Source organism: Aythya ferina (assembly GCF_964211825.1).
Source record: "Aythya ferina genome assembly, chromosome: 18".
NCBI lineage: Eukaryota > Metazoa > Chordata > Aves > Anseriformes > Anatidae > Aythya > Aythya ferina.
Genome location: NC_140317.1, coordinates 9476427 through 9488785, shown reverse-complemented (window position 1 = coordinate 9488785; position 12359 = coordinate 9476427). Strand labels below are relative to the sequence as shown.

Here is a 12359-nt window from a genome sequence, read left to right as displayed (position 1 = left end):
CTGGGCAGCTAGTTTTTGGTGGTCCTGCACGGGCAGGAGGCTGGGGCAGGTGACATCCAGAGGTCTGCGCCAGCCTCAGCTCCTCTGTGATCCTGTGATTCTCTAACAGCCGACTGCTGAAATGCTGTTGGAGCTGATGCAAAGCAAGAGCTGTCTGCTTACCTCAGTGGGATGTGCTGCTTGCACCTCCTGAGAGTGAGCCCTTGACCTCTGGGGAGGAGAAAAACACAAACAAACACCTTCCACCTTTGTCTGGTGATTCAGTTTGGTATTTTATGGTCCTTCACCTGGGTGGAGCTCAAGGCAGAGAAACTGAGGCTGGAACAGCGCAAGGAAAGGCTGTAAAAGATGACCCAGGGATGAACCGCCAAGACTTTTAACCCTCCTGCAGAAACTCCAGGTACTGCAGGCAGACTGATAGGCCTTGCAGGCAGGGAGGATTGCATTGATGGGTTATATTAAAAAAAATAAATACACTCTTTTGTAACCAGAGCCCTGCTCTGAACCTTGTGGCTTAGGAACCGTTTGGGTCTTAGATTACAGCGTTACCACGGCGGTGAGGTAAACTGGGATTATCACCCCAGCCAGGGGGCAGGAAGAGCTCTGGGGGTGTGTGACAGCAGAGAAAACCCTGCTGGCATCTATTTCATACCTTCTTTTCCTTCACAGTGCCCTGCACACAAGGAGACCTGCTGCGTCCCAGCGGGCGACCAACAGCTATGTCCAGGGGGCCGTGGACATCCCGCTTCTAAACAAAACCGTGGGTCAGTGCCTGGACCAGACGGCTGAGCGCTTTCCTGACCGTGAGGCCTTCGTCTTCGTCCGAGATGGGGTTCGGAAAACGTTTGCTCAGTTCAAAGAGGAGGTGAGCGTCTGCTTCGCCTGTCAGGGAGCCCAAACAGCCAGATTCTGGCAGCAACAGCTACGGTGGAGGCATCAGAGCTGGCTTCAGCCCTTAGCTCAGCAGGGAGGTTTGTCCAGTGTGCATCTCTGGCCTGGCCCCGAGCCCGCAGTAACAGCATGGCCTGGGTGAGCGCATGAGGGGTGTGTGCTGCCTTTGTCCTCCTTGTGAGTCATGCCCCGTAAAGTGCTTACTTCACATCTCAGAAGGAACTTTTGTATTTAACAGATAGTGGCTGTAATTGGAGTGGGCTGAGTCATGACGTTTCTGTCACCCGAGCAGACTCCAGCTCTTGTGTCACTGCGCTGACTTGCAGAGCTCCTGAGCGTGTCGGGATTTCTGCTCCTAGCACGAATGCAGCTGTCAGCAAAGTCGAGGGCTTTGGGCTCCCCGTGCTGCCCTGCCAGCGAGGAGCACGGGGGTGCCCCAGGAGCCAGGAGGGGACACAGGCGGGCCAGCTGAGCTGGGCTGCTCAGAGGGATGTTCCCCACCACAAAGCCTCAGGGCTCAGCCCTGAAACTGGGGGGGCTGCTGTCACTTGGGGACAGGCTGGGGGTCTTTCAGAGGGTGCTGAGCAATGTCATTGTGCATCACTTGTTTTTAATTCTTTTTTTCTTTTTTATTAAACTGCCCCTCCACCCACGAGTTCCTGCCCTTGTACCCCTTTCCGATTCTCTCCCCCATCCCACTGGGAGAGCAGTGAGCAAACGGCCTCGTGGTGCTGAGCTCCCTGCTGGGTTAAACCCCAACAGCCCCTGTGGCACCGAGCGTGGGGTGCGAAGGGTTGGGGTAACGGCAGGTCTGAGCGGAGTGTGTTAGAGAGAACAAATTTGTTTATAATTTGCTGTAATTGTATTTGTTTAATGCTTGCTGGCCACCAGGGTGATTTATTTGCTCTCAAAGTTTGCTGTCAGAGTTGTGTTATGTAACCCCTTCCTTGCTGGGCGTGCTTCCTGTTTCGCTGTTTGTCATTGCTTTAAGGTGGCTTCTGGTTTTATCACTTTGCTGGGCTGTGTCACATTGGTTTACGAGACAATAAAAGTACCGGTTGTGAGCCTAATCTGGTATTTGCACTCAGCATTTCCATCATCTTTTTGCTTTGGGAACTGTTTCTTGGAAACTAGTAACGATTACACATTTTCCCTTTCTCCTTGGAGAGCCAGTCAGTGGAGGAGATGAGGGAGGACGCTCTCCCCTTTCCCTCCCCCTCCTCTTGAGATTTTGGGGTATCCCTGGGCTGTGCAAATCAGCCTGGTCCTATTGCTCTGCCTCCTGATTGTGGGTTAAGAATACCCTTAAGAATATCCTGCCCTGAGGCAGGACAGTTCTGGGTGACAGGGTGTGTGGGATTTAGCACAGTTGTCATTGTCACCTCCAATGGTTACGGACTTCCCGTGAACAAGTGTGGAAACCTACAAATAAAAAAATGACAGAATCTTTACCAAAGGTGTGCCATGCCCCTGGCAATGCCAGAGATGTACAGCTTGCCCCACTGTGCTGGGGTCTGCTGTGCACCTAGCAAATGTTGGTCAGCACCATCGTGCGCCCTCAGGGGAAGAGAATGCCTCGAGATCGGATCCAGCCCCTGCACCAGGTGCTGCAGCAGAAGCAGAGAGCCAACTCAGGCCAAAAACAGTGGAAGCAGAAGTCAGCTGGTTGGTAAGGAAAGAAACTTATGCTAGGGTGAGCTGCGAGATCTGTGAAGAGATTTCAGCCGTTGTCCAGGTGAGCACGTTGTCACCTGGCTGCTGCGATGCTGGGATAACGGGGCCGGTAGCGTGGAGTTAAAGGGCTGGGAAGCCAGGTAGCGGGATCCCTCTCTAGGGAAGGAGGCACTGACAAGGCAACTGGAAAAGGGGCAAAGCCCTCACGCTCTGCAGGTGACTCCTGCAGGAAACGCATCCCCTCAGGGCACGTGGACACCATGGAGAGGGGCATCCAGCACCCGAGGGAATTAGCCATGCTGGAGGTGCTTTCCAGTGACCTGGGCAATGTCAGAGGCCCAGATGAAATCAAGTGCGTGTGATCCACGTGGCAGAACGTTGTGTGGAGCTCACCGTTGCCGTGCACCAGCTCGCTGGCAGTAATGACCTGGGAAGATGGAGAGGGACCAACGGCGGCTGCGCTGGCTGGCCAACACCGGCAGTACAAAGGAAGTCTTTTTCCTCTATTTCCCTGCATGTTGGCTATGGAGAACCTGATCCAGCAGCTTGAAGAGAGGCAGAATGTGTCTTTTCACCCACCCATGTGGACCAGTAGCTCAGCTACTAGTAGTAAGTGTTCCTCTGCTCAAGAGAGAGCATGTAGTAGGCAACACCACGTGCCACCCTGTGGGTTTACCCGTGTGACCGCGGGGAGGATGTTTGCAGAAGTGAAGGCTGTCAGCTGCCTTTGGATACTGCTGAGCAAGTAAAGTGCCCAGTGCTCTGTGTCTGTCCTGGAACGGGCTCCCCAGGGCCGTGATCACAGCAGCGAGCCTGCCAGAATTCAAGAAGCTTTTGGCAATGCTCTCAGAAATACAGCTTGCTTTTAGGGTGGTCTCGTGTGGAGCCAGGAGGTGGGCTCAGTGATCCTCGTGGGTCCCTTCCGTGTCAGGATATTCTGTGATTCCGTGACACTGACTTGTGGATGATGGCAAGTGCCCTGGGGGAGCGCTCACAGCAGTGGAAGCAGAGCAAAAGCAGCACAGAAGCAAACCTCTGGGCTGGCACAGCAGGGGAAGATGGTGCTGTCTGCCATGCCAGAGAGGCTTTAACCTCTTGGCTTGCTTCACATCCGTGGATAACGTGTGCAGTGGGGTCCATGGTCAGGATCACCCCTTGATCACAAGCCCATCTGTATGTTGTCTCTTCCCTGATGGCCTGAGGTGCCATGGGCCCACCGAGTTATTTATAACTCACCCTTATGTTGCCTGAGCCATTTCAATTCTAGCACCCTGATCCTCCTCCTGGCAGTTTTGATGTTTTTCAGCAGCGTGACAGGTAGGTGAGCGTCCACACGAGGTACTTTCACAACCAGAATACGATCTTGCTGCAGCAGTAAGCTGACAGACTGCGCAGCAGAGGCACGCTCTGTCTGATTTCAGTTGCAAAGGTGATGCTTCTTCCCCAGAAAGTAGTGCCTGGAAATGAATATCCCCTGATGCATGCTGTTTGAGATCCTCAGGCACTTGTCTTGTATTTTACAGGTGGACCAAGCAGCAGCTGGACTTCTGGCTCTTGGCCTGAAGAAGGGAGACCGGCTAGGAATGTGGGGTCCCAATAAATACGAGTGGGTTCTCATGCAGTTTGCAACTGCACAGGCAGGAATCATCCTGGTAAGTTTTACTGAGTCTGAGTTTCTGGGTTTTTAGTGGTGTATTGAGAAAGGAAACGGAGACAAAAAAGCAATAGGTTATGCTGGAGGGAAAAGTTTGCTGTCTGACACATTTTCTGTGTTCATACCCAGCACGTTAGCTCTTAACTGAAACCAGTATTTAAACAAGATCTCTGTAGCCCTCAACACGTCCTCTGCTATGCAGGAAAGCAGACTGCAGAGCTGAGAGGAAGGAGCAGAAGGAAGTGAACTGCTGGCAAATGGCTTGCAGTAAACAATTATAGATGGAAACATGCTTGCCTTTAGGACCATTTTTAGGTGACATGCTGTTGTCCTAAACAGCTGTCGGTTATTTATGTCCCTCCTAAATAGGACCAGTATTGCTTCATGGTACAAACGCTCACTTAAAAATTGAGCCCAACCTCCACACCCCAAATTTTCATTTGATTGTACGACCTGGTACATTAACCAGAGCATGTCTTATTTATACACTGCTCTGTGGCAAAGATTGTACCACATCTGGTGTGTTTACTTCAACATTGTTCCTCTCAGTGTCTGCAAAGCTGATATTTTGCTGGCTGTCTATCAAGAAATTTGAATTGTCCTTGAGTTTTGAACATCTTTAGTTTAGCGTACTGAATGTCTGCCTGGCAGAAATGAGGCCCGTGTCTGTTCCTAAACTGTTGTGGCTCATGTGTGGTTTATGTGACCTCACATAAATCTTTTCTCTGTATTTTTTTTTCTTCACTTGCCTGCCATGCAAACACAGGATTCAGCTTGCTTTTCTAATGAACGTGAGATCCTTGTGGTGGTGAGCTCTTAATTCTGCATCTCAGACAGGAGAGGCTTTGACTGTGACTTGTCCCTGGGAGAACTTTCCTAGTGGAGTATGCGTTAGGGAAGAGGGTTTTCAAGGTGGGGATAACTGAGTAACCTTCTTTCTCCCTCTTCAGGTGTCTGTGAATCCCGCCTATCAGGCCCGTGAGCTGGAGTTTGTCATCAGGAAGGTTTGTGTGGCACTTGCTGTTATTGCTACTTGATTTCTTACAAGAAATCATGAAAGCAGCTGTCTGTTAAAGGGGGTAGTAGGGGCACGGTACGGAGGTAAACTTCTAGTTAAGCACTTCAGTACATCAGGAAGAGGTAGGAAGAGCTGGGCAGAGAACAGGGCTGGTGCTGACCGTGCAAAGGGAACACCACCACAGTGACCATGGGGATGACACTGCAGCGTAGTGGTCCCAGCTGTTGCTGTTCTCTGGCTGCCACTTGATCCCTTTGATAAAAAACTTCTGCATTCTTCTTAAGTTTACCTTTCCTGGCTCTGTTTATGACTTTCATCCTGTGCATCTCTCCTGAAGTGTCTGTGTTTTGTTTGTTTTCCAGTAGGAGTTAGCTTTTGTTTTCCTTTCTGGCTATTTGTGTCAGATTCTGCTCTGATTTTCTCCTCTAGTGTAAACCTGAAGTGTTGAAGGGGCGAGAGCAGAATGGGCTTCAGCTCCGTTGGGAATTACTCCTGTCTCACCCTTGCAGGTTTTCTAGTTTTCCTAGCTTTCCTGTGTACCGTTGGCACTGGAATCTCTGATTTTCTTCACCACTGCTAATTATTTGATCGTATTTGTTTCTTTGCACAATGAAAACCCGAAGGAGTTTTCAGCTTTGCCTGTTGGATCATGTCAGCTTGTGCAGTCCCTTTCTTGCTACATCAGGTTCCCACCCTCCAGTATATAGAGTAACAAACACCGAATAATAGCCGTTCTCCCTGATTGCTGCTGTTGTTTCCGGGAGTTTGTGAAGTGAACTGTTGACAGCTTTCGTATGACAGGTCCTTTGAAAAAGGGCCTGCTGCCTTTTAGTTGACATCGAGTAGGAGGTGCCTGACTAAAGGCCCTTTTCTCATATAGCATCTGCCTTGCTCTCTCCCCTCACACAGCATCTGTTTTTCAAAGCCGGTTACATCAGAATAGTAGTTTGAAGTGACTAGTAGTGAAAAGTTACAAAGCCCCAAAACATCCCAGAAAAGACACAGTCCCCTGGGTTCCAGGCAGACTGTTCCATAAATTGAGCAAATGTTTGTCTTCCTTTCTGACACACCCCAGGGGGTACTTAAGAATAACTTGCTGGCATAGCCTTGGTCGCTTTATTTCATGGACCCTGGGAAAATAACGAAAACAGCCAAGTACGTAATTTACGTAAATAGTTTATTTGACAAGAGTGGATTTTTGGAAGGTGAAAACAGTTTGCAGATCTGGGTCAAATTCAGCAAATCACATCTGCTGAAAAATAAATTTTTGGAGTAATTAAAGGGCTTTGTTTCAGGATCACGTACATGTAAAGGTTGAATTAAAAATGCTTTAATTTTCAAAACAGCTGACATGTTTTTATTTTGGGGCTGGGTTTTTTGTTAGTGTTGGGACTCCAAATCTGAAAAATCAGTCATCTGCCTTGTGCAGTGCAATGAACAGCGCCGATCCTTTGTGAGCGGGGTAACCTCGGGCTGCAGCTCTGCTTCTTGGCCAACAGAAAATGAACACGCAGCTGAGAGAGGGCGGCTGCTATACCTTCACCGTGCAAAGACCTATTACGTGTTCTTCAATGAATCTTTAACTTTCCGTACCACAGCTCTTACTGGGAAAGTGTGAAAAAGCTCCAGGTTTAGTCTGGGGAGTCAGCTCATGTGCTTCGAGAAAGCAGCCATGGAGAAAATCCCCCTGAAGTGTTAATGGCCAACTCCTGCCGCGTGGGGTCACAGGGCTGTGCACATTCTTGCATCAGTGGTGACTGCTCTTTACCATGTCCTGACATCAACCCAGGATGACTTCTTATGAGTGTCTGTCTCCCTTCACAGGTTGGCTGTAAGGCACTGGTGTTTCCTACTCAATTTAAATCACAGAAATACTATGATATTCTAAAGCAGTCATGTCCTGAGCTAGAAAATTCCAGTCCAGGGGGAATAAAGAGTAAAAGGTGAGTTAGGTACATCTGGTATTTTTCAATGACCTCACAGCTGTGTCCTGCCTCGTGTTCTCTCATTTACACATCACAGGCTCTAGAGGATGAAGGAGCTGTGCAGAGAGCTCTCTTTTTAGCATTTTAGGTACCGATGCGGGAAGCTTGCAACAACTTTGTTGACCTTGACATCGCTATTCTTTCCCTGTTTGGGCTTTGGCTGTCATTGCCAGCAATTAAAGTGGCTCTTGGTGGCTCACTTGAACATCCTGCACACGATTCCTCCCTTCTAAACTAGATTTCAGATTTAGAAATCGGTGTAAGACTTCTCGAATACACATATCCTTTGTGAACTGCTCTAATGTACTTCTCTTTCTTGTGGTCTGATAGTTTGGTCTCATCTGAAGAGAACAGGTTAGGCTGTCCTGGAAGTTTGCCCCGACTAGCATGTGGCTATCCAGACAGTTTTCTTCTCTCTCTGTTCTTGTTGATGGTGTGTGTCTTTCTGCCAGGCTGCCTGACTTATCTGTCGTCATTATGGTGGACTCCAAGCTGCCCGGCACCTTCCACATGAACGAGGTGATGCAGGCTGGGGACAGCAGCCACATGAAGCAGTTAAGAGCCTTACAGCAGACCCTGTCCTGCAACGAGCCCATCAACATTCAGTTCACTTCAGTAAGTGCTTCTGGCTGCTCCACGGCTTGTGCTTGGGTTCCTAAGTGGGGAGACAGAGAGAACCGTGTGAGGTGCTGAGCATCATGTTGCCTTCTGCACTCTTAGACCAAGTCCTGGTTCTGTGTTTTTCCAGCCTTCTGCTGTAGGATGGAGAGTGTGTTCCAGACTTGTTCCCATTCTACTTCTATTCTTCCTGCTCAGCCTTTTGGCATGAGGTGTTGTGTGAATTTGTCCAGCTGTAGTTGGGCCACTTTTCTCTTGCCTGATTTGGGACTGAGATGCTGGTAAAGAAAAAAAAGTCTCTCTGGTCAGAATGACGAATGAAGTGAAAGATCACTCCAGAATCGCCTGGGGAAAATGCCTGGGAAATTGCCCCAAAGAACGCTCGTACCTCATCCTCTAAAAAGGTGACTTCATTGCAGAATGTTCTGTCTTTCAGGGGACAACAGGAAGCCCCAAAGGAGCCACCCTCTCTCATAGGAACATTGTGAATAATGGCAACATGATTGGCGAAAGACTGGGGATCACAGAGCAGGTGGGTCTTGTTGGGAACACAGGGGTAGGATGGTCTCTGTGTGTAGAGAGGTGGTGCTTGCTCAGCCACAGGGCAGGATGCCACAACTGGTACTGAGGGCTACTGAGTGACTAATGAGGTGCTGGGCAAGTTTGGAAAGTGTAAACTCTCAGAAGGCTGAGTTTGTTCTAACAAACAGTTCATGCTTTTCAGGTCACCTTCCTTACAGCCAGCAGATGGAAGGACCCTGCTGTGTTCTTCCCACATAACGCTTTTATTTTCAGTGGAGTTGCACTGAAGTTGCGTTTTAGTTTCATGTGAAGTTTTTTGGAGAGAAAAAAAAAGGCATTTTTGTAGGGGAAAAATAGTGAAGTGGATTGCTTCTCATTTTGGTGAATACTCATTTCAAACAACTACAAGGCTCTAGATGCCAGCTTTGAAATCTATTGAATGAGGTTTTAATGTATTTTACATGGCTTCATTCATGTCATGTACACAGTCGTGGTACTCAGGATATGACCTTGTTGAAGCTTTCTATTTTTAGCTCCTCTTAAAAATCATTAAAGGCAAATATTTTCTTTTGAAGTTCTGAAGTAGTTATTTCTCACACAACAGCTTTAATCAAAAAAAAATAGATGGGTTGTTTCAGTCAGTATTGAGAGCTTTTGGTGTTTAAAAAAACACAATAAAATTAAAACCGTGTGCCATATCCTGCATATTTCATAGCACTACCACTGTCTATTTTGGCATATTGTAGAGTAACATGTAAGCAGTACCTGACCAAAAAGTCCAGCAGTCCAGCAAAGAAATGACATTGCAGAATTCCAGAATGAAATTTTGATGTGAAAAAAATTCCTAAACTAATTCTAATTCAAGTCAAGAAGCATCAGAGCAGCGTTTTCATCCAGTGGGAGCACAGATGAATGTCAGGTTTCCAGCAAGTTTTAGATGAACGGAGGAAATTCCTCTGTTGAGGTCTTTGAGCTGTAGCAGTGAGATGGGCTAGGCAGGGACTGGAAGATCTCGTCTCCTCACTGCTGTCTTTGTTTGGCTTGATCCCAGGACTATCGTATTTGCCTCCCTGCGCCCCTCTATCATTGCCTGGCGTCGGTGGGAGGCTGCATGGTGACGGCTCTGCACGGTTCCTCCTGCATCTTCTCATCTCCGAGTTTCGAGGGGAAGGCGACACTGGAGGCAGTGTCTCGAGAGAAGTGAGAGTTTGTGTGTTCTTGCTACGGAGGAGTTCCGTGCCCCGTGGCAGTGCTTTCTTCCCCTGTCTCACCTGCCAGCCCATTGCTCACGCTTCCTTCCCACAGCAGGAGAGGCGTGTTTGCGGGTGCACATACTGGCAAAGGCTCTGCAGGAGGGCACTTCTGCAGTTGTGTTTGGGAGTTTGTCACGCTGCTTTTCTCCCAGGAATGAGAGAAAGTCAACTGTTTTCTTGGTTTGTTAGGGCTGCTGTGTTTTTACACCCAGCCACTTGCCCTTCTTCTCCAAATGTAGCTCTGCTGCTGAGGTGCTCGCGTTTCCGGGTTGTGCTTCACGTGCAGCTTGTAGAACAAAGCAGCTGTGGTTGTGTTTATGCCTATATTTGTATATTTTTATATGCACACATGTGCATGCACCCTGGTGGATGTATTTACACCCCGATGAGGCTCTTGTGTTGTGCCTGCCTCTGTGCTACTGCCTCTGAGGCCCAGAGTGTGATGGGAGCAGGGTTTGGAGCTGTTACTGCACCAGGTTCCAACACTGCAGCTTTGCCTTTTCTCTCCTTTCTCGAAGATGCTCCTTTTTACATGGCACGCCAACCATGTTTATAGACATGCTCTCCCAGCCAGACTTTGACTCCTACGACCTGTCGTCTCTCCGGGGAGGTAAGTTTGACAACTCAAACAGAAAATGGAAAAACACTGAGAAATTGGATATTATTGGTCCCCTGCTGGGAGGCTATATTTAGCTGTGTGAACAGATCACTCTCCTGGAGGACAAAGTTCTGTTGTGTGAGTCTGTTAACCTGATGCCACGTTTCCTTTCCTTGGGGTTTCCTTCAAGACCTCTGTATTTTTAGGACTCTTCTTTCATCTTAAAGCAGTCTAGGGAAGGACTTTTCTGTTTTGTCTGCTGTGGGCTAAGCTGGGAAGCCTGATACTGCTCGACTCTCTATCACCAACCACCGCTGTGTGGCAGCAGACACTTCGTGTGCTTTAAGCTGGTGCAGTATCTAAAACGAGAGCTATTCTGTGTTTTTCTCTGACCTAAAGTTTCCTGCCTGTTTTTAAAGTCATTCGTATAAATACTGGAGCACGTGTTGTAACGTGTGCGTGAGCTTTATCTCTCATCTCAGACAGCCTCAGAAATAGCTGAGCACGACAGCTGAAACAGGGATGCCACCTGTCTTTCTGAGGCAATGGCAGCACAGGGGGGAGATGGTGCTGGAGCATAAAGAAACACCTAGAGCAGATTATCTATTCGCCCCTGTTATGTGAAAAATGATGCTTGTCTCATCTTGTTCTCCAGCAAAGCCTATATATTGCCCTGCTCTTTCGCTCTGTCATCCTAGGAGAGATTTGAACAGGTGAAAATGTGATCTGCCCTCTCCCAAAAGGGCTGGTCTGCTTAAGTCAGGAGGAAAGGTTTTTGTATTTGTGGTGGTAGATGATCTATGGGAGTGTTTGTCCTGCTAAAAATCTATGCCTCTTTCTGCTCTGAAACTTTCCTTTTCTGGAACTGCAGCTTGGACTCGGTATGTGCTATAGAGTTTATTTTCCTAATAAGTGAACTCTGCCAACCCTTAATTCATTCAGGAAAACTGGCCTTGCTGCAGCTTTTGCGTCTAGAATAACTAGGACCTGTATCCTTAAAAATAGAAAGTATTTTGACAGGAACCAGTGTATCCCAAAGGTCTTGCCAGCTTTTAAATCTAGGAGCGCGGAACCTTCTGAGAGACTGCTCCTGTGAATAAACAGATGGTTTCCAAGACACTCATCTTTTCCTCTTTCTTCTAGGAGTTATTGCAGGTTCCCCCGTTCCTCCTGAGATCATGAAGATGATTTTAACGAAGATGCACATGCCAGAGACTGTGGTGAGTCATGGTTGCTGTGAGCAGAGCTGTCAGGGTCGGTTGTTGTGGTGAGACTCTGGGTTTGTGCACCTCAGGACAGCTGTGCCAGAGCTGCAGGGGTCAGGTGTGATGGGAACGGGGACACGAGGCTGGGCTGAGGAGTGAAGATGTAGAGGGACTGGAAGGGAGGAGGGGAATTCTGCCTGCAAACTGCTGGGGCGCCTGGGGAGGAAGCCTTGTAAGAAGAGACGCTTCGTTTAGTGTCATCAGCTCAGCTGCTGCTGGTGTATTTCAAAGTTTATAAACCCTCGTGTCTCCTCGTACATGCCGCAAGGATGAATGGTTTGGGGAGAGGCGGTTCTGGTTTGTATTGCTGGGGGTGGCCGCATGCGTTCGTCTTGCTGCGGAGCTGTCGGGTTTCTTTCCCCACTGGGGCTGGATGCAGCTATAAAACCTCACGCACGCCGCGCGATTGGGAGGCTGAAGGTGGGAAGGGAACGATGCAGACACGCGGCAGCAGGCACTGCCCTGCCAGGACTGCAGCACGTGTGGGAGGACGTGCTTCTGGGCCACTGCATGGCCACGCACCCACGGGCCTGTACAGGAGCACCAGCGTGTCCTGCATGGGGAGGGGACAGGCCGCCAGCAAAGGGGCCCTGGCACGCGGGGTGATGGCTTTCTGAGGTGCTGGGAAATGCTGCAGCCTGCGAGCGAATGGCTGAGCCAAAAAAAAGAGCTTTTCTGTTTTGCTTTAAAGGAAACAAATTCTGCCTCAGTGCCACACCACTTGCCAGCGCTGAGGAAGGATTCTGTTGTGGTGGCTGAACACGTGGGGCTTGGCGTCAGATTAGGCTGTTGTTGTTGGCAAATCCGGCCCTCGCCAGCACCAGCAGCCTCGTAGGCATGGCTGTGTGCTCGGGGGTGAACCGGGAGCGGCCAGGGCACCC

General features: G+C 49.1%; 1 protein-coding gene across 2 annotated transcripts in view; it reads left to right on the top strand.

The window, feature by feature from the left end:
• ACSF2 (acyl-CoA synthetase family member 2) overlaps nt 1-12359 on the top strand; it is a 39521-nt gene that overhangs the window by 6865 nt on the left and 20297 nt on the right. For both annotated transcript variants that reach the window (XM_084492294.1, XM_084492293.1), the window contains exons 2-10: nt 670-865; nt 4089-4217; nt 5170-5223; nt 7062-7180; nt 7675-7837; nt 8277-8372; nt 9414-9562; nt 10134-10225; nt 11357-11433. In XM_084492294.1, coding sequence (XP_084348420.1) covers nt 4149-4217; nt 5170-5223; nt 7062-7180; nt 7675-7837; nt 8277-8372; nt 9414-9562; nt 10134-10225; nt 11357-11433 — 819 coding nt within the window. In that variant the 5' untranslated portion in view covers nt 670-865; nt 4089-4148. The remainder of the gene's footprint in view (nt 1-669; nt 866-4088; nt 4218-5169; nt 5224-7061; nt 7181-7674; nt 7838-8276; nt 8373-9413; nt 9563-10133; nt 10226-11356; nt 11434-12359) is intronic.